Source organism: Chanos chanos, chromosome 4 (assembly GCF_902362185.1).
Source record: "Chanos chanos chromosome 4, fChaCha1.1, whole genome shotgun sequence".
Classification (NCBI taxonomy): domain Eukaryota; kingdom Metazoa; phylum Chordata; class Actinopteri; order Gonorynchiformes; family Chanidae; genus Chanos; species Chanos chanos.
Window position 1 is genome coordinate 14,204,056 of NC_044498.1, and position 22,917 is coordinate 14,226,972.

At 39.6% G+C, this 22,917-nt stretch overlaps 1 protein-coding gene across 7 annotated transcripts; it reads right to left on the reverse strand.

The window, feature by feature from the left end:
• Positions 1-711: 711 nt before the first annotated feature.
• On the reverse strand, positions 712-19,067 carry egln1b (egl-9 family hypoxia-inducible factor 1b). 7 transcript variants are annotated; one of them, XM_030771010.1, is made up of 6 exons: positions 18,637-19,067; positions 18,050-18,588; positions 6,320-6,439; positions 2,552-2,688; positions 1,882-1,949; positions 712-1,656 (listed from the first exon to the last, which is right to left on the reverse strand). In XM_030771010.1, the coding sequence occupies exons 1-6, from the start codon at positions 18,830-18,832 to the stop codon at positions 1,601-1,603; spliced, it is 1,116 nt and encodes a 371-aa protein (XP_030626870.1). In that variant the 5' UTR covers positions 18,833-19,067; the 3' UTR covers positions 712-1,600. The 7 variants fall into 7 exon arrangements, with proteins under 7 accessions (XP_030626870.1, XP_030626874.1, XP_030626871.1 ...); XM_030771014.1 differs by having other exon boundaries at positions 18,050-18,446; positions 18,612-19,067; XM_030771011.1 differs by having other exon boundaries at positions 18,050-18,530; positions 18,582-19,067.
• Between the last annotated feature and the right edge of the window lie 3,850 nt (positions 19,068-22,917).

Here is a 22,917-nt window from a genome sequence, read left to right on the forward strand (position 1 = left end):
GGTTATTGTTATGCTTCTCAATGAACTGTATGGTCAAGTTATAGAATCAGTGTATTTATGGACATTTATGGGTATTTATTTATTTATGGGTTTCATATTTGTCTTCTCCCTGAATTTTGAGTGTGTATTTACTGTCAATCTGAGGTTTCAGCAAGTTTTGTATTTGAATAATTATACTTTTGTGTAGAGGGCTAATCTTGGCATCTTTTGGCAACTTCTCCTTTCGACTTCTCCTGACAATCCTCTCTTCAACCTCTCTCAGTCATTTTGATCTCCCCAAATTAATTGTCAAAAGATTCAATTAACAACCTTAGTATAAATAAATATTTCCAGAGTAAATGACCAGTGGCAGGGGATGGGCAAATAAAATTGACTTGACTCTGCTAAGCTGTAGCATGTGATAGGCAGAAGCACCGGGACTACATGCTAAATAAATTATTAAAACACTACAGCACTTTACAATGTTTTGTCTAAAGAGAAGTGGCCCAGTAATGCTTTATGCACTGTTCTCATCATACCAGTAAATGCATATACCAGTATTTTTATTACCAGTATGCTACACCAGCATATATTTTTTTCATAATACACACAACTTTATGATTTCATCATGTCATTTTTATAAATCAGTGATATTATCACAGTGGTTCAAAAACAGTTTGGAAACAAACCGCTAGATGGCACCAAAAGAAAAAAAAAAAAAAAAAAAAAAAAAGACAAGGAGACATACAATAAAAACAATGTAACACTGAGTTCAATGCATATACAAAACCTGCTTTTTTATTTAAAATTCAGAGCTGCAAGACAGGTAGGTGTCAGTTTTGGTTTAAGACCACTGAGACATAACGTCTGCAACAACAGACAAAATCGGTGAACACTGGCTAAGACGTTCCAGCAACACACCCCGTTACTAGGCAACAAATTCAAAACAATCCCAAGCAATCCCGAACAGCACTGCTTTTTTTTTTTTTTTTGCTTTTTTTTTTTTTAAATAACAAATCCTGCATTGAACAAGTTTGAAAAAGTACTGTATCGCCAACCAAAGAACAACTTCAAAATTAACAGCAGAGGCTTCTGAACAGAGTCAAGCTCCACAAAGCAAACGACATATAAACCTGGATGGGGTTTTTGTGACTTGTGACTCCAAGCATATACTGTACCTTTTTTTTTTTTTTTTTTTTTTTTTGAAAGAGTGAAAGATATACAGAGAGTTTCTGGAGACAGGGATCTATTTGAGGATCTCCCGTTATAGCTTAAAACTGCCTCTTTTTCTGCATCAGGCACACGCACATACACACACACACACATACACACACAAACACACACAATTTTAGTAATGTTCAATATATAAGCTCACTGAAGCCAGCATTCTTCATAAAGAAAAGAAGCTAGGTTAACAAATGCAGCACAGTGAAATCACATTCAAGGTCACTGTCTTGAGCCCCATTAGACGGATGGTGTCTAACCAGGGAGAACAGATGTTCCTGTCCACTCTTTCCATCTAACGCTCATCCCTCTCACAGCAGCAGACAGCAGCACTCCGGAGAATCGCGTCCTCCTCCTCTCCTCCTCCTCCTCACACACCTCCTCCCTCCCTCATATATTAGCTTGGTTCAGATGTCCTGTTCAGTTCCATCTTCACTCCCTTCTCTCCTGCACCTGGGGAAAGTGTGAGGGAGGGTGAGAAAAAGATGGAGGAGTTACTGCAAATATACGTTGCGCCAAGAAAAATGACAGCTCATCTTAAGCTGAAATACTGTGAGCCGACTGTTGTGTTAGAGTTACGAAAGTTTGTGTGTGTGTGTGTGTGTGTGTGTGTGTGTGTGTGCGTGTATGTGTGTGCGTGCATGTGTGTTGAAGTGGAGGTTCCTTTGGGTATTTTACCTGTTAGATATTTCTCTTTAGCCCGAGCACGCTCATCAGCATCAAAATACCATACAGTAATGGCATACCTGTACAGACAAAGGACAGAGAGAGAGAGAGAGAGAGAGAGAGAGAGTTGGGTTAAGCAGACTTGTAACAGATAAAAAAAAGACAGTGTAGACAAACAGATACAACTGTGGTGAGGAATCTGTGGGAACACAGTTGGCTGTATTCCTTGTGCGAATGAATCAGGCAGGTTGCCTCTCCCCTTCTCACTCAGCAGTTGTCGCTTACAGAGTAGCATCTAGGTACTGGAAAATAAAGTCAAGCAAACACAACTCTCCTCCAACAGTGTTATGTCAGTTGGCGATACTTCACCAGATTAATGCTAACTGCACTAATAGACTGCTATGCAAAGAGGAGTCAAGGTAACTGAGAATTCCAAATTGGGGACAAAAAAGAAAGACACAGATCTATCCATTAACAACAGTGCTGGATGAAAACATGTTGACAGCAAAATGTAACAGTTTGTGTCATAAAGTCACTTCTGAAAAGACAATAAAGACATTATATATTAAAATGCATGGCCATCACAAAACACACCACAAAGATGATGCAAATACTCTAGACTGTGAAAAACTTAACATGGAGATGAAAAAACACGCTGCCCAGCTGTCTCAGACGGACTCACCTTGTGGCATAGGCGGGCTGCACCTCATGTGGGTTCCTTCTGTCTGACCAGAAGAACAGCAGTCTGTCAAACTTGGGTTCAATGTCAGCAAACTGAGCTTTGCCCTCGGGGAAGATTCTTAGCAGGCCGCCATGCTCCTGTGCACAAGCAAGAAATAAAAAAAGCCATGCGTGACCAGACCCAAACAACAAACGGGCTCCAGAAGGCCCTGAATACTGGGTCTATCTAAACTGGATAGAAGCGTCATAGGTGGATCAGTGAGGTAAATGCACTCACATGAATTTGGAAGCTATAGGTATGCGTGTCATCGAAGCACAATGAATGATACGGGGGAAAAAAAGGAAAAACGTCAGAGACAAGTTTCCTACAAAAATGGCTTTGATCACTTTGGAAGTTAATCTTAACATTGCATGCAACCATGTACACACACACACACACACACACAGAGTAGTAATGCTGTAATGCTAGGGTGGGAAGCTGCTAAGGGAGAATGTCTTTTCCTGCCTAAGGCCAACCTGTTGCTAAAAATAAGTGAAAATCAGAAGCAGTCCCATTGGCACCACTGGAAGAAGCAGGTTTGCGTGAGATTCCAGAGGTTCCTCTCTGCTCACGGGAAAGACTGATGTATTTGACCTTCTATGCATACACAGACACTGCTCAAAGCTCCAGGGCATACCAATCATTGTCAGCACTTGGGATAGCCTGGGAAGGTCACAAGAACCAGCGGAGTCAAGGTGTCGAAAAATATGCTTTGTTTGACTAATGAAACACAAAGGACGTCTAACACATTCATAAACATGAACTGCATTCGAAGTAAGGATTTGCCATTAACTGCTAATGACTATTTTTACTGTCATTAAAGTCTCCTCCAAATTGATAAACCTAACCTTAACCATTACCATCACCAAAAAATATTCTAGCCATTTATGCTTTCAAAATAACATGTAGACATGCTTTAACGATAAAGGCATCTGAAAAACTGAACAAAAGAAAAATTATGTGTAATTCTTAAATGGTCCCTTTCTATCCTACTGAGGACATTTATGTCATTTGTCTCAGAAATTTAAAAAAAAAAAGTACACTTACTCGCAGATCCGCACAAACACACACACACACACACACACACACACACATGCACACACATGCACACAAACACACACACACAAACACTCCATCGATGAAAGCTGTAAATACAAACACAGTCCTGTGAGTGAAATAACTCAGTTTCAGCACTGTAGTTATGTGAGCAGTTGTGTAATGCTCTTCAAAAGCAACCAGCAGGGGGCATCAGCACATTTATGACTTCAGCACGGCACAGGGACCGAACAGACAGGCAAGTTCACAGGCAGGTCACAGAAAAATGTTCCCCTATTTTTTTCCACAAAAAAATATGAATGTGCTTAGAAAAAAAAAGGATTTTAAATGAGAACACAGGCCTGCTTCCATATCATGTATATTACAGAAATGTATGAATGGTGCAATACATTGAGTATATTTTCAGTTATACGCTTTTAACAGGAGTAAATAAACGATATTTTCTGATGTGGCTGTTACTCTCAGCTAAAAAAAAGCGCAACAGTTACATCAGTAAATAATCTTATCTTTAAGGAAATATCAAACAATTAAGGGTGCAAAGTTTCTCCCTGGCCAAGTGCTCTTAACATATAGATGTTTTGAAGTATTTACTACAGCCATTAAAATTCTTCAGCTTTTTCTCAAGGCTTATTTGCCCAATAAACAAAACACACTTTCATCACTGAATGAGATTATGCTTATTATAAGCTCATAAAATGACTGTTAACTTCATCTGGAGCATTATAAAATGGGAGCATTCAAATGACTTGTTTATGGTCCTGCCTCTGAGAAGCGCACCGAAACAGCAACAAACACTGAACAAAGGCTGTTGCAAAACAGCACATGCCGGTAGGAAGAAATATATTTTTCAACAGGAAGACACAAAAAAAAAAAAAAAAATTTTTTTTTTTTCCATACTGAACGTAGCCCTGATCATTCTTTGCGCTCGATATGACTGGCACAGAGTGAACGCGTTTGCTTTGTTGGCTAGGTGCCTAGTGATGATGCTTCAGCTCTGTTAAATAAGCTCCACCGCTGCCAAACAAGTGGTGGAAAAAAATATGATTTCCTGGAAGTGGCCGTGAATAGTATGGAGATGGGAATGAGAACAACAGCCAGTTTACCAGATAAGGTGGAGAAGAGTGAGACAAACAAGGTCCCAGCCAGACCTACAAAGTCCTCCCTGGTCTGCACACTGCCGAGAAAAACGTGGCGTTCTGGGAAACACACCTCACTGAATCTGTCCTCCTCGCAGGCGTACGACTTTGACCCAAGCCGAATCACTAGACCACTATATTTTACTGAAATGTTGACAAACCCTTGATTGCTTGTGACCCCACATCACATACTTGGGGGCGAGAGGGGCGTCAAAACCCCATAGACGAGTACTTGTTGGAAATGGTGAGCTGTCTGGGAAATCTAATTTGTCTAACAATCGAGCGACCCTGATGTTACAAGTGCCAGAATTAAGCTCATGTATCTCTGCTATAGAAACTAGCACTTGTCCCCCTCTTCCACCATTGGACAACCTTGGATTGTCAGGCTGCGGGGTTGTATGTGAAAGTGGAGGTGTGAGCAACAGGGCCTGGGTGTAACATCATAGCCACGGAGTGGATAGTTTCCATCATAAGTCAGAAGGTTCTAGAGTGAGTGAGAGAGGCTCTATCGGCAGACTCTGACGCAGGTCTGACGCTTCAACCCTGCCAGACAACCTAGGCTGTGGTAAATTCATCTGGCCTCAAACTGCCCAGCAGAGCTCTCTTACACTTCTTCATACCAACACAGTCATCTCAGTGTCAGAGTACATTTGACAGACCACTCTAAAGCAAAGAGAGGTCAATTTTCATACACACACAAAAGTCACCACTGTGATTTCATCAACATATCAACAGCCAATTTAAGTAGTCATTAACAGCCAGAGCCAGAAATCACGACCTTTGTACTGCAGCAATCATAGTGATGTTTAATGGATCATAACACAGCCATTGTTATCAGGAAATAGCATATCGAAACTACCACTACCCAGTCACTACACGGCTTTGTCACAGAACTACAGCAGTTTACACATAGATGTTACGCACAGAAACTACTCAAGATTAAAGCAATAGGAAAGGTGGGGTAAACCCTGAGAATTCTGTCCTCATTAATATCTGAAGTCTTTCGCTGCATACCTTCAAAAATAACATAGTGATTATTTTCTCAAGAAATGGTTAATGAGATGTCTAATTTGTTGGTTTTTGCCATAACTAAAAACTTCTGTCAACATAAAACCCCTTCAGCAAGTCCTGAAAAATCAGAGTGAGACTAATGGTCTGGTAATGCAATCACCCTGAGGAGTGAACCCTGTACAACATGACCTGTCCTCCCACACATCACAAGGACCAACAGCTCAAAGCGTGTTTTACAAACTGCCCATGACAGGGAAGAGCTAAAGGGAACATTCCAGAACACTGTCCTGAATATATACTGCTGTGAAACAACAAAAGTAAAATAAATGCATTCGCAACCTGTAAGTTAATGCGTTTATTGGATGTTTTGGATGAATTGCTGATTAAATCTGATACTAAAAAAAGAATGCCTTTTTTCCTGTTAATGTGGCACAGGTTTACAATGCAACGGGACAACAAAGGAAGATAAAACCATTAAAACGGTTGTAAATGTGTGTTTGCTTTTAAATAGGGTGGACTCACGTACCTTGGCATCCCAGTCTTTATTTAGGTAATAAATGCATGTCACACATCTCCCATCTCCGTTAGGGTTATCCACATGTCGAACATATCCGGTCCCATTACCAGGATAACAAGCCACCATTGCCTGGGGGGGGGGAGGAAATTTATTGAAGCCAGCTCCCATAATAAACATAATTCACAACTCTTTCGCATTGTACAGTAGAGCTATCTGTGTTGAACATTTGAGGAGTGGAAGTAGTGTAACATCTTCAAAGTTTGAACAGGTTTCTTACATGACTGTAACTAACTAGCTAATTTCAACTAAAACCAATCAACTGCCCATGTCATGAAATACAATTTAGAAAAGAAACATTAGGCTAAGTTCATCAAGAAGCAGTGAGGAAGGCTGAATAAGGCACGTTGTAGCCTACTGACATCTCTTTACTAATATCACATTTCACTGTACATTGCACCGTTAGTTCTCCATCGTTTAAACACTGTTAAAACACCATTTAATCAGGTTGTGCACAAGTTCCTCAAATGTTATATTTAAATTTGAAACAAACTGGGCACTAGACTCTTGAAGATTTCTGATCCTGATAGTGTTTGCTTAAGAAGCCGTAATAAGCCAAAATGTTACAATTGCAAAAGACATTTCGTTAATGTTTGCAGGTCCTGACCAAGAATGATGATAAACTATTTCTGCTCCAGAAGAAATCAGCAACTGCCTCTGTTAGAAATCTGATGCACTGTGGAAGTAATGAATTTAACACAAAATTGACATTTAATTTGTATTAAAACATGTGAGCATATCTGTTACCAAACCACAAACTGATGTAACCATCCTTAAATACAGTGCTCGTGCAAACAGAAATGTTTTTGCTTTGTAATGTGTCAGGGTTAAGAGCATGTGGAAACAATGGGCCCATGTCTTCAGTTTACGTGCCTCCTTTCCTTTCCTTGTATTATTTTGGTCTCTATGTCAGACTGGGAACTGTTACTTAACACGCTAAATGAAAGGAAAAAATACCTGTGCAAAATATTTTTGTGCCCAGAAATATCCTCATGGGTAATTGACAACCTCAGAATAATGGCAGTGAAACCGTGAAGCCATTAAAAACTCACTTAACTGGTATCTGTTGCTTGTGTTTTATCACAAGAGCGGGGTGGGGTGGGTGGGGGGGTGTACTCCACTTGACTAAACTGAAAAATTCTAAAAATGTCTAGCAATATATCTGAACCAAAGAAAAAGCTTACATCAAGTAAATTTAAGCTTACATCAAGTAAATTTAAGAAAACTAAATGACCTCACACAAAGTAACAATACAAGAAGCCCTGTGGTGCAACAAAATATAAGCATTTCTTGCAAATATATTAGATCATCATATATTATGACATGCTGAAGTTTGTCCAACTTTCCATGTCAAGTACAATGACCTGAGATTAAGACCAAACTGTACCAAAGTTCTCCCAGCTAATGACTGTTAAATTGGATTAGAGGTTGAAGAAAATCAGGTGGTGTAAATATTAAACCACAAATGGTAACAAATTCCCGGTGACCTCAGTTATAACAGCTCAAGTCATGTTATTTCTATATGTTTAATAACTTGTTAGCTATATAATGTTTGCTATATCTAGCCTTTTTGTTTTCTTTAAAAAAAGTCATTTTCATTTTCCAGCATAGTATTACTTTTGCACCAGTATTATATTTGTGTTAAATGTTTTCTTAAATCAAAAATGGTTTCATAATGAGTTCATGATCTCGACAAAAACAAAATGTTTTACATTAATCAATGTTCAACTCACTTTATTAGTTATCTCAAATACACTTCTAAATGTGATGTTTCCGGGGATCAGATTTTTTATATAGCCGTTCTTGTTTTATTTATTACTGATATTGCTGATTGAACGCGTTCATTGGCTTGTATTTCATTACAGTATTCAGATCACACCTCTTACCAGAGAAATCTGCCTCTTTAATACCTGGTCCTAAGACATTTCAAATAAAAAGCCAAATAACACCAGAATAAAGCATTATGTAAGTCTGAGAATACCTTGCCAAATACCACAGGATGACCGGCAAAGGAACTGCTCATAGACAGAAGGTGTAAAACATCCATTTCCAATGCAGGTGAGATACTTAGTTCAAAATATAACTTTCTACATCATATATCGCATTAAAATCACTGAGCATTATTTAAAAAACCCCAAAAAAACAGTTTTCAGTTTCTTCCCATGTGGAATTAAGCTGTTTGCTAATAAAAAGATGACGCTGGCATCATCAAAAAGTTCAATAAATGAATAAATAAATCAATCAATTAAAATGATCAAGGAATTCTACCACAGGATCTGTTTTAGACAAAGTGATTAATATTGCCACATATATAATTTGTGAGAAATTCATTAACGTACATTACCTGACGTTAAAGCTAGCCCAACTAACAACTTTTAGGTTGTAAACTTAGATGCCTGTGGATAAAAACGAACTGGTGCGACCGTATGAAAATGATTAGAGTGTACCATGTTGAGGACTTAGAAATCCAAACCTATTTTGCACACTATGTTGAAAGGCCAAGCTGCTCTTTATGCAGGACATTGAAACCTAGTTCTGCTGTCTGATAAGGTTGTAATGTCACGCAATGCTGTTTAAATGCAGATAGGTCTATTTATAACACATGGACATCTCAGCATTTGGTTTACACTAAAGAGGTTTACTGAAGCAGCGTTTAAGGGAAGGCAGGGCAAAGCAATATTAGTATATTTTTCCACTAAGCACATGTTATGTCATATCTGTTTGTGTGTGTTCCAAGAACTGGGAAAGAAATCAGTGTGTATGCTTGACAAACTCACACAGTGATGATTAACACCGGGATGTTCAGACCCCCCACCCCCTACCCCCCCTTAATGCCTCTTATCCACGTCTTTTCCTGCACAAATAAATCCAATTCTTCCGCAAAGGTACACACTCTTTATAACAATAGGTAAAGAGGCTAAAGGCCTGTGTGAGCGGCTGACCAGGTGGCCAGTACAGGGGAACAGCTTTGAGTATCGCTGTGGCTCTTACTATATCTGGCCAATGTGATCTTGTCGAGCTGGGGCAGTAGCCTGGCAGTAACTGAGAATTGGCCATGAGTGGAAAATTCTCAAGTCAAAGAATGCTTGGGTCAAAATCAAAGGACCAGGGCAGAGCACTGTGGGTGACCGTTATTGTTTCCATTTTCTGTTTATGTCATCAAGAGGCTCTTAACAAAAAAATTCCTAGCGAAGCCCCTTGTTCCGGTGCTATGAACACAGCATGTCAGATAGGGCATTTGACAATAGCATGGCCGATGTGACGTTATTTTACCACATCAATGTTTTTCTATAAGCAGGTGCAAAGAAAAAAAACTCAAAAAAACAATCACAAACAGGAACTAGAAATGGACCAGCAAAAGGTTGAGAAGGAAGGCGAGGCAAGCCAGAACAAACGACAGCTCGGGGCATTGACGCAATCCTCCTCACTCAGACATGAGTGCAGCGTGAAAGAGGTAGGGGTGATAACAGTAGTGCGTCGTCTGGCTGCAAAGAGGAGATGGGGCAGTGGAGAACTGCGTCAGAATACGCCCCTAGCGTGCAAAGTAGCGGATCCAACGAAAAAGCATCTCGCACGTTAGAATTACACGTGTGTCTACGGTCCACGCCGGGGCCTATTCAACATGCTATGCCATGCCTACTCAATCATCTCCAAAAACCAATGACCAGTGAGAGAGAAAGAGAGCAGAGTGAAGCAGTAGTGTGGTGGAGGTATGGCAAACACAACCTAGCTTCACCTTAAATTGCCTCTAACCTTCACTGTGCAGAGCGCCAGGATCAAAAAGACATCCAGATCTGTGTGCGTAGAACGCTGCTTTATCTGCTGCAATGGCTTCATCTGATCTCAGACCAAACGCTGTTTATGGAGCTTAACCGAGGCTAGTTCTGAAATGAAGGGTACAGTAAAAATGTAGAGGCGCTGCTTTTCTGCAGAGATTGTCTCACTGAGAAACAGCAGTGAGTCACAGAGCTTACTGGCCTTCATATTTGGCCATTTCCTAATGTTGACATGAGTCTGAAGTTCATAAACTCCTACAGTGGTTTTCCTGACTGCGCCTTGATCAGTCTTTTAGAGTGTGTCTGAGTGTGTGAAGCATTGTGAGTGAGAGTGTGTGTGTGTGTGCGTGCGCGTGTGTGTGTGTGTCCGGGCTGCAGTGCTGGGGTCTGACTCACAATCAGCTCCAAAGCACAGTGAACTGATATAAACTCAGTCGCTGGCCCTTGGCCAGACAGACTGTATTTTAATGATCCTGCTACGTGCAGAGCGTGAGGCGGCCACGCTGCTCCTCGCCTGCTGGCCGAGCATGGAGAAAGTCAGGCCAGAAGATGAGTAAACACATTTGTCACAAGTGGGTGAAGAAAGCGGGGCTACACAACAAGATGATGGGGCAATCACGTGCCTTAGCAGAGATGCACCTTTAACACACACACACACACACACACACACACACATGCGCGCACACATGCACATGCGCACACGCACACACACGCGCACACACACACACACGCACACGCACACACAAAACCAGTTATGCAAGCCAGAGAAGGTTTATTATCTTGACCACCAACAATCAAAGGTAACCACAAATGTCACTTCTCCACTAGTGCAATAAGCAATTAAGTGCTACTGCAGAGCAGCCAACGCAAAATACAGAGAACACAGAAATACCCTATAGATTTTATAGCCTTAGTTTGAATACTAAAGTGCGTAAAACAACCATATAAGACCTTTACAGTAGCCAGCACAGTTTTGTGACACGGATGAAAAAACAGTGAGTTCGGCAGCAGAGTAATCTGGGAGAAATCCTATCCTCCTTCCAAGAGTGGGGATTTCCAGTGGAAGTCAGTTAAAGGAACAGAGCTGATACTTTCAATGAACGACATAAAAAAAACAAAAAAAAAACTGTCCTTGAACCCGTGCCAATATATCTCCAGCTGCAGAAAGTAAACAGGGACACTTGGCATCTCACTGTACTAGCAGACCCTGCGCATATGCCAGCAGGAGGATCGGGGAGGAGGTGGCCAGACAAAGGCTGGCCTGACCAATGATATGACGAGGGTGGCGTTACGCAAACTGCGTGTGAAAGTTCTTTGTAAATGTTCATTTCTCCATGAGGGTATGGCTTGAGAGTCACAGTTTAAAAAAAAAAAAAAAAAAAAAAAGCACTCCACTTATCAAAGAAAAAAAAAAAAATCAAACAAACGTTCCAAGTCTTAGAACTGGTAAGTGCAGATCTGCAGCTTCTTATTTTTGCCAGAGCGAGCAATTAATGAGAGGGGGGAAAAAAAAACAACTTGAAGAAATAAAAAGTTTCTTTCAAACGTGTATTCTTAAAAGAAAAAAAAAAAGTTTCCGAACCCTATGATGTATGAAAAAAAAAAAAAGAAAAAAAAAAGAAACCACAGATGACTGTGTTTACCCATTACTGGCTATATTTTTAACCTCCCATCATTTATTCAATAACTATGCCCGAGTATAAAACCAGAAGAGCCTTCAGTCTAGAGCCCTGTGTAACTGGTCTATCAGAGTGTTACTTCCGCATTCCTCTGCCATGTCCAGACCCTCATTAGAGAGCTGACCCTGTTCTAAGCGTGCTGTGTTTACATTCCCTAAATGGCTGCAGTGAAAAGCGTGGGCACCGGCCCTGTTAGCCTGCATTGCTTTACCCACTGCCTGGATTCCTACATGAATCTCTCTTCCCAGCAGATCAGGGGGGAGGCAAGGACACAACATGGGGACAACTCATGAAGGGACAGTGGGTCAGCGATTACGCCGGACACCCCGGTCGAAAGTGGGATTGTCCAGTCTTCACACACGGAACCCCGAATATGGTTTCAATAAAAACCTCAATCTGAATGTCACACAGGGTTTCTACAAGTGTAGTCAGACAGCCTCTTCAGAAACACATTACTATTTTTATCATCAAGACTAAGTATTAATGGCGGAAGTAAGGCCAACTGTTGAAGATCAAGCCTTTTCAAATGATGCTGAAATAAAGGTAAAAAACAACAACAACAAAAAAAACCCCTCTTATTTTATGTAAAACTTGTGCAACTTGCCTGTGCTACACTCTGTCCTCATAACCTCATGCATACTCTTTACAGTCACTTATGAGCAAGTGTATGGTACATGTATTTGTAATTGAAAGTCCTTGGGGGTGTGATCTAAATATTATTACGTTTTCTTGACACAAGAAATTTTCCTGCTCTTTCGCTTTCAAAGTAATGTGCTTGCTGTAAAAAAGATTCTGAATAGCAGTAAGCATGGAAAAACTCAATATGCTGTGTACAAATTTTAAAACAAGCAGGGAATGAAGGAGACACAAATGGAAAAATACAACAAAGGAAACAGTTTTAATAGTGCATGGAGGTATGTCACGTATGAAGCAGATGAGGGAGAGAAAATTAAATGACTGTAACAATCCAGTGAGGAAAAAGTGTTTAAAAAAAAAAAAAAAATCTTGTTCAAATGAAGTAACGCATGCAAATTATGCAAGGTACGGAAAGGACGGGCATCCTGATTCTTTTTAAAGAGTATAAATATCTAAAATTTCCATAAAAATCAGTCCTGGAGTTATAAAGTCCTGCTGGTTTTCATATCAGCCAACCACTGTGGCCTCTGATTGGTTGAGGACCGCAGGCGTCTTTTTACCAGGAATAAATTAGCCAGTTATTATTGAGTTGAGAGCAAAACCTGCAGGACTCCAGACCTGCAAGGCTGGATCTGAGGAACCTTGATCTGAGAGTCTTCAAAATTTACTCTGAAATCAAGAACCGACCTCAGACCGTGTGTAATTATTCCTGCCTTTCGGAATGTGTGATATAGATTCGTTATTCTTAGGATTGACGGCTTCACTTTCTCACTTTTGCAATGAAGTGGAATGCATGAGAGGGATGAGGGAAATGCATGGTACTCCCAGCACACGGTAACTGCATCCTCACAAAAAATATGTCTCACAAAGTCTTTGTTCTAAGCAGTGCAGAGCATGGAGAGCAAGTAGATGGTTAAACATAAGTGTCATCAACAGAGAAGATGGATATAAAAAGTAATTGTTTAAATTCCCTTCAAAACATTATAATACAGATAATATCGAGTAGGCTCTGTGTGGGCACACAGACTGCCAGGCAACTACTTAGCTTACGTCCCTTGCAACTCCTATTTAATCAAATATCATAACTGTGCCCTCCCCTGTGCCAGCATTACACATGTTTAGTAATGTTTCTGATGATACTGATTAACTACTTGATTGGCTGTGAAATTAGCTGAGCATATTAGGAACAACTTGATATGACTGTCAAGCAAAGGGAATGACGTATCCTGTCTATTATATTACAATTTAGAGCCATTAAGCTAGTTATTTTATTATAATCATACCCGGATTGCCACAACTCAGTGACTTGTTTTGCATATTTTTTCAGCAGACAGAATTTTCTATTTTCGGTTTCACAGTTCGAAGTATTAACGCATTACCTCTTTCACTTTGTAACTTGCGCTGAAGTTTCCCTGTTTACAGGACCAACACATTAAGGTGACAATGCCAGGATAAGAGGATTAGATGAGCATCTTCCAAAATTGTCTAATAATGTTTGTGCTATAACTTTTTAAAACACAACACTTTATTTAGGTCCCATAATCTGACCAGTTGTATGAGGATGGGTAATCTGGAATGGAATTATTTCTTCTACAGTAGCCAAGGGGAATTAAAAATCTTCTTTCAAAAAATCTAAATTTAAGTAATATTAACAACACTCAAGAACTCAAAGCAGGCATATCGATAAAGTCTTGAATGAAAGAGAGGAATAAAGGATAATCACTATATTGCAGATGTTATAAAGGCTCTGGTGCTTTATCTCACAGTTCCACAGTTCAGTGACACTCTCAGCCTTATTCAGTTCTGCAGAGCATTGTAATACTGTCATGCTGTATTTACAGTAAATGAATAAATCAATGAGATCACAATTCCTTTAGTTTCATACTACTACTAATAAAATCATTCTACACCCTAACCAAGAAAAGGTTGGTAACAGCAACTGGTGACAGCAACTGCAAGACTATATGTTATGCAAAAGAGCACTGCTTAACTCTTCAAGACCTTTAAGGACCCAGTGCTTTCAAAAGGCTCCTTCATCACAAACTTTAATGTGTCAAACTATAAGTCAGTATGAAGAATTCAACCTGTGCTACAGAAATCACACCCTTCAAGCATAGTTAGCAGTCCAATTATGAGTTCAAGCATTATTTTTGCAATTTATTATTAAAGGTGCAAATATATTGTAAGAAATGTAACTCTACCCAAGTCTAGCTAGTATACAAGTCATGTTCAAAAGAAATGGCAGATGACCTCCCTGAAGAGTGAACTGAGGCCCTGCTTTTCAAAACCAGTAGGCATTAACTATCTGCTGTTAACTGACTTCTTGTTTGCTTAACACATATTGGTAATGCCTTTATTGCCCTAAATACTTCAGAGAATCTGCCTAAGTTTAGGAACTGTGGTCCTTGCAAACCCCATTGGCATGCATGATATTTAGATGACCTGTGAGATATGGTTTCCTATAAGTTGCACACACTTGTGTTTGCATATGTATGAGAATCTGGCTGAAATATCTGTTTGTGTTTGTATGTTAAATGTACAAACCAGATGAGTTTAGTTTCCTCCGTCAGTGTCCAGACAGTCAGTGAACTGAATCGGGGTCAGTCGGCACAAACTGAACACACGCAATCACGCCTGCATCTTCCTGTTCCCTGCGACCAATTTATCCGGGACATTAACAGCGACAAAAGATTTACACAGTGCAGCACTTAACTCTATAAAAAGACTACAGAGAGTACCTGGAATAAGAGTCTCAGAAATGCATCAAAAAGTCAGTCAAATCCAAATCCCTCCCTAAAAGTTTTAATAATTAAAACTTAAACCACCAACCGCTAATTATGCATTACAGACATTACATTACTGACAAATGATAATTACAGGAATACAGCACTGACTTAAACACTTGCACAAAAATATCACTGTATGTTGTAAGTGAGAGAGCGGCACAAGGCAAATGCTTGTATATGCAGCAAGTGCTGTTTGTCTAAACATGGCTCATACGTTCTGTATGATGGTGCACAGCTGGGGGTCATGGGTGTGTCCCTATGTGTTGGAAATGCGAGGCCCTTGCTGGCAAAGGATAACTCAAAAATGCACTATCAGTAACACAGGGTGCAGCTCCACAGGAAGTCAGTGTTTAAAAGAAATGCTTGGCCTGCTTTTTGTATTAGAACACCCCAGAACAATGGAAACAGATCCAAAACCGTTGGACTACTGCATTCTCTCAATACCTGCTCCATCTAGAAGCAGACATGCAAACATATGGATACGATCTTTCAAATGTTAAAACAGTCCTCTAAAATGTCAGTGGTCTGTCACAGAGCACATGTTATTCAGAAAAAAAAATATTAAGACAATGCCTTTGAATAAGATGTCAAACTTACAGACCACAACAAGTATGTGAAAGGTCAAGGTACAGAGACAGCAAAAAAGAGTAACTGTACTTAGAACTAAGCTAACCACAGCTGGTAGCCCCAGAGGCTACAACAGCAAACTGTGCAAATACAAGGTTTTAGTGAAGATGTACCTGCACTAAGCGAGGGAAAAATATGTGTAACCAGAAATGACACTACAGCTCACGTAAAAAAAAAAAAAAGAAAAAAAAAAAAAAGAGGCTTAGTAATCCATTCAGGAATATTTTTTGGAGGGAGAAGCACTTGATTCTTACAAATGGTCTGCTCTCTGAATACAACAGAATTCATGTGGAAATGAGCAGAGCACAAACATGGCATCTGCGGAGGCTTATGATGACTGTAGCTACACATTTCTATGTCAATGGCAACACTTCTGTGTTCCATTATCATTCTTCTCTGCCAAGTGACTCATAATTATCTTGACTGTGGCTTGAACTTTGCTATTCCACAAATTCACCTGTGGCTCTAATAACAGACCTCTTACTGTCTAAACCCTGACAGTTACATCCCTAATCCAGTCAGGGAGAAAATGTGTTGACCAGATCTCCCACCAGATCCTCTCCACCATATGTCCGTCTCTCAATGGATGGGCTTTGCATGCTGAGTGTTGACTCTACCTTACGTGCTTAAGAAAAAAAAAAAGATAAAAAAGAAAAAACCCAACAAACACCACACACACATATTTTACACAAACGTGTGTGTGTGTGTGTACAGTTATAATACATTACACTGTCATTGTAAACAGCTAGAAAAACACAATCCAATGACGAGAATGGTCACAACAGCATAAATCATCAGCTGATATGACTCTATGTTACAAGCGTGAAACAAAAAAGCAGCATTTTTCTTGAATGGACTCGTCCTTACAGCACAGCATGTGAGAAAAGCACCGACAATCTAAGTCATTACTAACAACTGAGTCTAACAGCTCTCAGTCCAGTGCACTATTACTATGTTATCAAGTACAAGTCTTTCATCTAACACCTGTGAGTTGAAGCTTAACAATGACTTGTGAATTCTGCAGGAAAAAATAATAGAAAAAAAAAAACAGAAAAAGAAATACATGGCATACAACAACTGAGTGTGTGTGTGTAATATATATGTGTATATATTATATATTTTTTTTAAACACACACGAGAAGTGCTTTTCCCTGTCATTTCACTGTTTGTCTTTCCATTTCTATCAAATACCAAAATGTGTGTGACACAGACAGACATATGCACAGCAAATACGTTAGGCTCATTTTGTTCTTTTTAGTCAACATTAAAAAGTAAAAAAATAAATAAATAAATAAATAAATAAATAAATAACTAAATAAATAAATAAATGCATGCTGGATCTGCAGCATTTTTCAGAAGCTTCTTGCTTCCAAAATGTTGTGCAATAAGCTATAAGCTAGCAAGTCTGGAAAAAGCATGTATGCAAAGACTTACAGTAAGTTTGATCAAGTACAGTATATATCAGTTTTCATGTAGAGTGTACACCATACCTCTTGTACTGTTATTTTCTCTTTTTGCCTCTCTCCGTCTCTCTGTCAATTCTACAAAAACTAAATGACTCAATTCAATCCCTCATCTCCACTAAGTCATTCCCTTAACATTTGTATGCTCTCAATTTCCCACAGAATATTTCTCCCTTTGGAGAGGTTTTTTTTTGGTTAGGTATATGATTTATGTATTCCTATTTATTATGATAGCAAAATGATTGATTTCATTATTTAGTGGAGCTTTCAATGCGTACATTTCAGGGGAAAATGTAGGTTTACGACCCATATAAAATAGTTTAATTACTTATTACATGAGCCTGTTAATTAAGGACGGACATAATGGAGTGATTAAAGCTGTAACCGTAACTAGGCGGCATGATCCACTTTCTATATATTTATGCTGATTTCTCTTTGTGAATTTACATAATTGCATTTCTGCCTTGTCGCGATTTTAACCTTCTTAGTCCAGAATCAAACGGTGTTGTTAATTTGTCCAAAAAGCTGACAGCTTCGTAGACATTAAAACATGTTATGCTGAACTAGTCTGCAGCTGAGCGGTCTTAGGTTAACGTTTAAAAGTTAATTTGCAAATTCTCTTAGTATAGGAGCTAAAATATAACAACCTAAAACCTAGCTGTTTATTAATCTGCACAGGCTATACCAGTGGTCGCAGAAAGTTTACGTTACTTACTTTCGTTCTTCCATTTATTCTGTAGTTCCCCAGTTTACCATTACAGTGCCGAACAAGATCGTCCATGCGACTCATTAGAAATGCGATCTTCTCGCAGCCAGGTTCTCTTCCTTCAATCCAAGTAATCTTGTCGCCTCTTATGTCTTTGGAGGAGTCGCTTCTTTGACTGACCAACTGTCCATCAGTGAATTTGCCAGTTTGGTACAGAGCTCGAACATCCTCCAAAATTTTGAGTCCAGTCTCCTCTCCGAGAAAGTTGTCAACAACACAGATACCATGCTTGTTCATACATGGAACTATGTATTCAAGGGCCAGTTTTTGCGGAGGAGACCTCGTTTGTCCGTTGGGCTTTGTGTTATTGGTAATACCGTCCCCAGTTTGTTTGTTCTCAGCAACACTACCAGAGCCAGCTGTAGACGTGATAAAATCTTTCATTCTTTCATCGTCGGATGACGACTTTGAAGGCCCAGTCTGAGAGGTGCTTTGAAAGGCCATACTTTGGTTGGCACTGTTCCTCTGCGTTGGTCCCTGCTGTCCGGCTTTCTTGTCATTCTGGGGAGACAGCGGTGGGTCGGACTGCGGCGGGCTCTGTGCTTTCTCGGCCTCCTTGCATACCCTCTTATGCTTTTTCCAGTCTTGTTTCTGGTGCTCTTTGCTACAGTAAAAAGAGTTGCGACATCGGCCACACTTAAGCAGATTCTCCATCTTACCACAAAGCTCACAGTACTGTCGTTCCCGGTCCAGTTCGGTCCCAGGGCTTTCCCTTGAGCTTACGTTCTCCATTGCGCGACTACAGCGGGAACTGTCCCTTTTGAACCCACCGCTTTCCGTATGCGGCTATCGTGCAAGTTTGGAAGTATTCACCAGCCACAACACCAGCGAAAGAGAAATTGACGCTTTCGCTTTACCTCCAAAAGTGGTCATCACAAGCGCCTCGGTACTCTCTCAGTAGGTCTATTGAAAACTATTAGGTAGCACTGGTGTACTCTTGCACATTCCGTTTTTACTTTATTAAGGTCCATGAGCTTGTCAATTTATTAAGGACACATGGCGCCGGTCGTTCCTCCTTTTTCATAGCTCCCCACACGTCGCTTTTCAACCCAACCCGTGACGCCATCAGATGGGGCGGGACCATCTTCCAGGCCAGCTGCTCTGAGTTGTTGTGACATTCGCACAGTTGATGGCATTCGCTTTGAGCAGCTTGTCTAGTTGGAAGAATTTATCCAGTCGATGCCATGAAACCCAGCATACGGGCATCTCGGCGTTTGAAAAATCATATTAAAAAATTGTAAATGCATATTCCTTTGTTAATGAAAATATGCTTGACAATCACTCATATAGGCCTTAACTGTTTTTTATTCTTGTAGACTTAAATAATTCTCGAGTTTACCCGCCTGATAAGAGAATTTATTGTGCATATAAATTACGTTGCACGATAATGTTAAGAAAGTCTTTTCCCCAAGATACAATAATAGAAGAATTCTGTTTGATATCTGTCAGTTACTGTTTTAGTGACGTATCATATAAAGAATGTAGACGTTCAACTTATTGTACTGAATAACACACTATACTCTGCATTACATTCTTAATGCGAAAAAACAGTAATTCTTCTTTTCCTTTAGTCGAGGTTTTACAAAAGAGAAATAATATGCAGTGCTCTGGAGAAATTCACGTGTACCGAGCTGGATTCATTACAACACAGTTCCAAGAAAACAGTAATTTGCGATTATTTCCGACAACTTTGACACACTCCTGCTTGGAAATTACTTTCACTGCTTCACACTTTTATGACCCATCCCATTTTTAGACTGAAACAAGCGATCAAATCACGCTGATACCGGCACTGGCAGTTCTTGGGTGTTGATCGTTTAATCCTCTCCGAGTCTTTTGAATCATATCAAATGGGAATGATTCTATTCATACAGATTTTAAAGAAATAAATTCACAATACAATGATAAATGCTTTGGACATGTGTCATGTATGGAACATAACCAACAGTCTGAGATTGCTCAGGTACTCGTTTGTGAAGGGCATGGGAGCATCTATAGGGAAAAGAAATAGCGCATCTGCTGAAACAGAGCATTTTTAGGAATATGATAAACCATATAACAAGGCTGCACATCACGAAACAGGTGAGGGAGAAGTATATATTAATGTCTGAATATAACATATAGCTCTAATATTAAGTGGTATCCTCTCTGTAGACGTGCTTGCTTCTTAAAAGGGCCTAACAGCTGGCCTAATTCGCTCCTTTGTCTTGTTTATTAAAAAAGACATTGTTTGTTAAACTATATATTATGTATAATTATCAAAATTATTGTTTATTTAATTTTTGCTGGGGAAACATCAGCTAAAACTAAAGTTTCCAGTTATAACAACACAACGTATTCCTCAGCTGAGAAATCAGATGAGCTAAGTGCTAGTTTTCTACCGTCCGTTTATTTATTGTTTGTTTGTTTGTTTGTTTGTTTTTAACAAACTATTTTGTGAAGCCTTTGAAAAACTGCTTGCAAACCACAAACATTTAATCCAGAGAGCGAGGAAATTTTGCGGCATGAAGGGCCACTGGCACCATCTAGTTTACTGGCAGAAGCTTACAGAAAAGACGACCTGCATTAGAGCTTTTATTTTGGTGTTTTATTTGGTACAATGTACAACAGCAAAACCTCCACCTCCACGGTCTCTTAACATGCCAGCAGACAGTTAAGTACTGACAGGTCCACTGTATCCAACATGCACGGCTAAAATTGATGCTAAAAATATTTAGGAACTGTTTGTTTTGCTCAAACACCTTGGCTAGCTGTAAACTAAAACATTGCCTAACCTTACATCTTGAAAGTAGAATCATTTCATTTAGTTCTTTCCTCTTCTTTTTTTTAGAATATTTTATCCTTACCGAAAGGCGGATGAGGCCTTTGGCAGTGTGCCCATTTTGTTATCACCATAAATTGTCACAGTTTTTTTCACAAGCAATCTGTTGGCAAACTTGCATGATTCTATCTATTCAGTAAGCCAACACGCACACACATAAGGAGGACTGTCTTTTTGGCTTTGGTGCACTAACAGCGTTGCTGAATTGAATGCCACAGCTTATTGTGGTTGGCATGGGGCATGTTCAGAAGCGCTGCCTCACCATTTTCTGACAGTGGTGACGGAACTCTGCCCAACACTGAGAGCTTTGTTTGGCAAACTGTCCCAAAATGCAGTATTCTTGGCACACTGGAAGAAACATTAGTCTCCCGCATAACTCTGCATGACGTTTGTGCATCCTTTGCCAGTCATCTCTGCTTTGTGCCAAATAATTTTTCTGGTCTTCCATTTTACAAGGGCCACAATTTTTGTTATGTGTCTTTTATCTGGTGTAGATAATAATTTAAGGGGTTTTATAGAATTAAGACGTATTCTTCTTGTCGATTACAACATTTATTTATTGATTGATTGATTTTGCTTGAGATTAATTCTCTGGGATTCGGACTCACCATCAGCTGCTGTTGTCTGCATTTTAGAAAAGGCTTGTATTGTGTTGATTTATAAGAGATAGAGAGGCTGCCTGTCTGTGCTGATTTAAACTCTCTGGCATGATTGAATTTCTTGCTTTGATATACTGTTTCAACCAAACTGAAAATGATAAGCACATACGATGTCGCTTTTCCACATGCACAACAGATAATTCCAGATTACAGTTTTAATGGCATTGTCATCAACCCTCTTATTCTGCAAAGGTGTGTGTGTGTGTGTGTGTGTGTGTGTGGGGGGGGGGGGGGGGGGGGGGCTCTTTTCTTGTCAATCTTTTCTTGGTATTTTGACTGCAGTCATGTTAGCAAGGCGTAACAAAATGCTGATATTTCAGTGCAAGTTTGATTTTCTTGGGCTAGTCCCAAGCCTACAGTTTCAACTGTTTGTTGAAAAGGATGTCAGATGTTCCGTTCTCCCTCTCTCTCTCTCTCTCTCTCTCTCTCTCTCTCTCTCTCTCTCTCCCTCTCTCCCCCTCCTCTCCTTTTTCCTCTTTGTAACCTCAGATGAACCAGACTGTCTACATCACTGGATGGTAACTGGTGGTAACTTGAACAGAGCACTGTTTCTATTGTGGGCATTTGTAACCTTTCTCAGGGTGTCATTGGGATTAATAAGAATCAAAACAGATACAGCATGTGTCACGCAGCTTTCGACAACAGAAAAACATTAGCAGTATGGGTACAAGTCTAAAGATGTAAAAATGTCTAAAAATGATCACAGAGACTCGAGAAGAAACAAGAGTCTGTGCAATACTCAAGTGAAAGTATGTTAATATTATTTGTTTAATGTTTAATACAGTGAGAACTTTAAAACTCATGTAAATCTCTATTGATAGACATTGAAAATTTACCAGAAATAACCATATTACTGATAATTTACACCATGTTACTAACTTTGCGACTTAATACAAAGTTGGGCTTGCACTCAAGAGGAAGAAAGAAAAAAAAGTTACAGAAAGAAGAAAAAGTTAAAATAATGCCATGTATCTTTTTCATTTTTTTCAAGAGAGACACCAAAGATGTAGTGAAATAGACTGTTATTATCAAAGTCAGTTCAATGACAAGTAAAAATCTTACTTCAGATCGAAAAGTAGCAAACTGTAGGACCAGGCAGAATTTTACACACACACACACACACACACACACACACACACACACACACACACACACACACACTTGTGGATGCACGTATCCTCACACACACATCTTAGCATGTCCACATGCATGTACAAAGCATACACACCCCTGTATCTACATATCCATATATCTACACATCCACCCATTCACAGAACCAAATAGTAATTCACACAAGCTGACATAAACTGGAGTGTTAAGCAGATGACACTTGCTCT

What these genes read in the sequence shown, in the direction of transcription:
- egln1b (XM_030771008.1), bottom strand. Translation starts at nt 18,832, where the DNA reads ATGGAGAACGTAAGCTCAAGGGAAAGCCCTGGGACCGAACTGGACCGG. An exon ending in CAGCCCGCCTATGCCACAAG is followed by an intron (nt 1,950 to 2,551) that starts GTGAGTCCGTCT and finishes TTGTCTGTACAG; the next exon opens with GTATGCCATTACTGTATGGT. An exon ending in TAAAGAGAAATATCTAACAG is followed by an intron (nt 1,657 to 1,881) that starts GTAAAATACCCA and finishes CACTTTCCCCAG; the next exon opens with GTGCAGGAGAGAAGGGAGTG.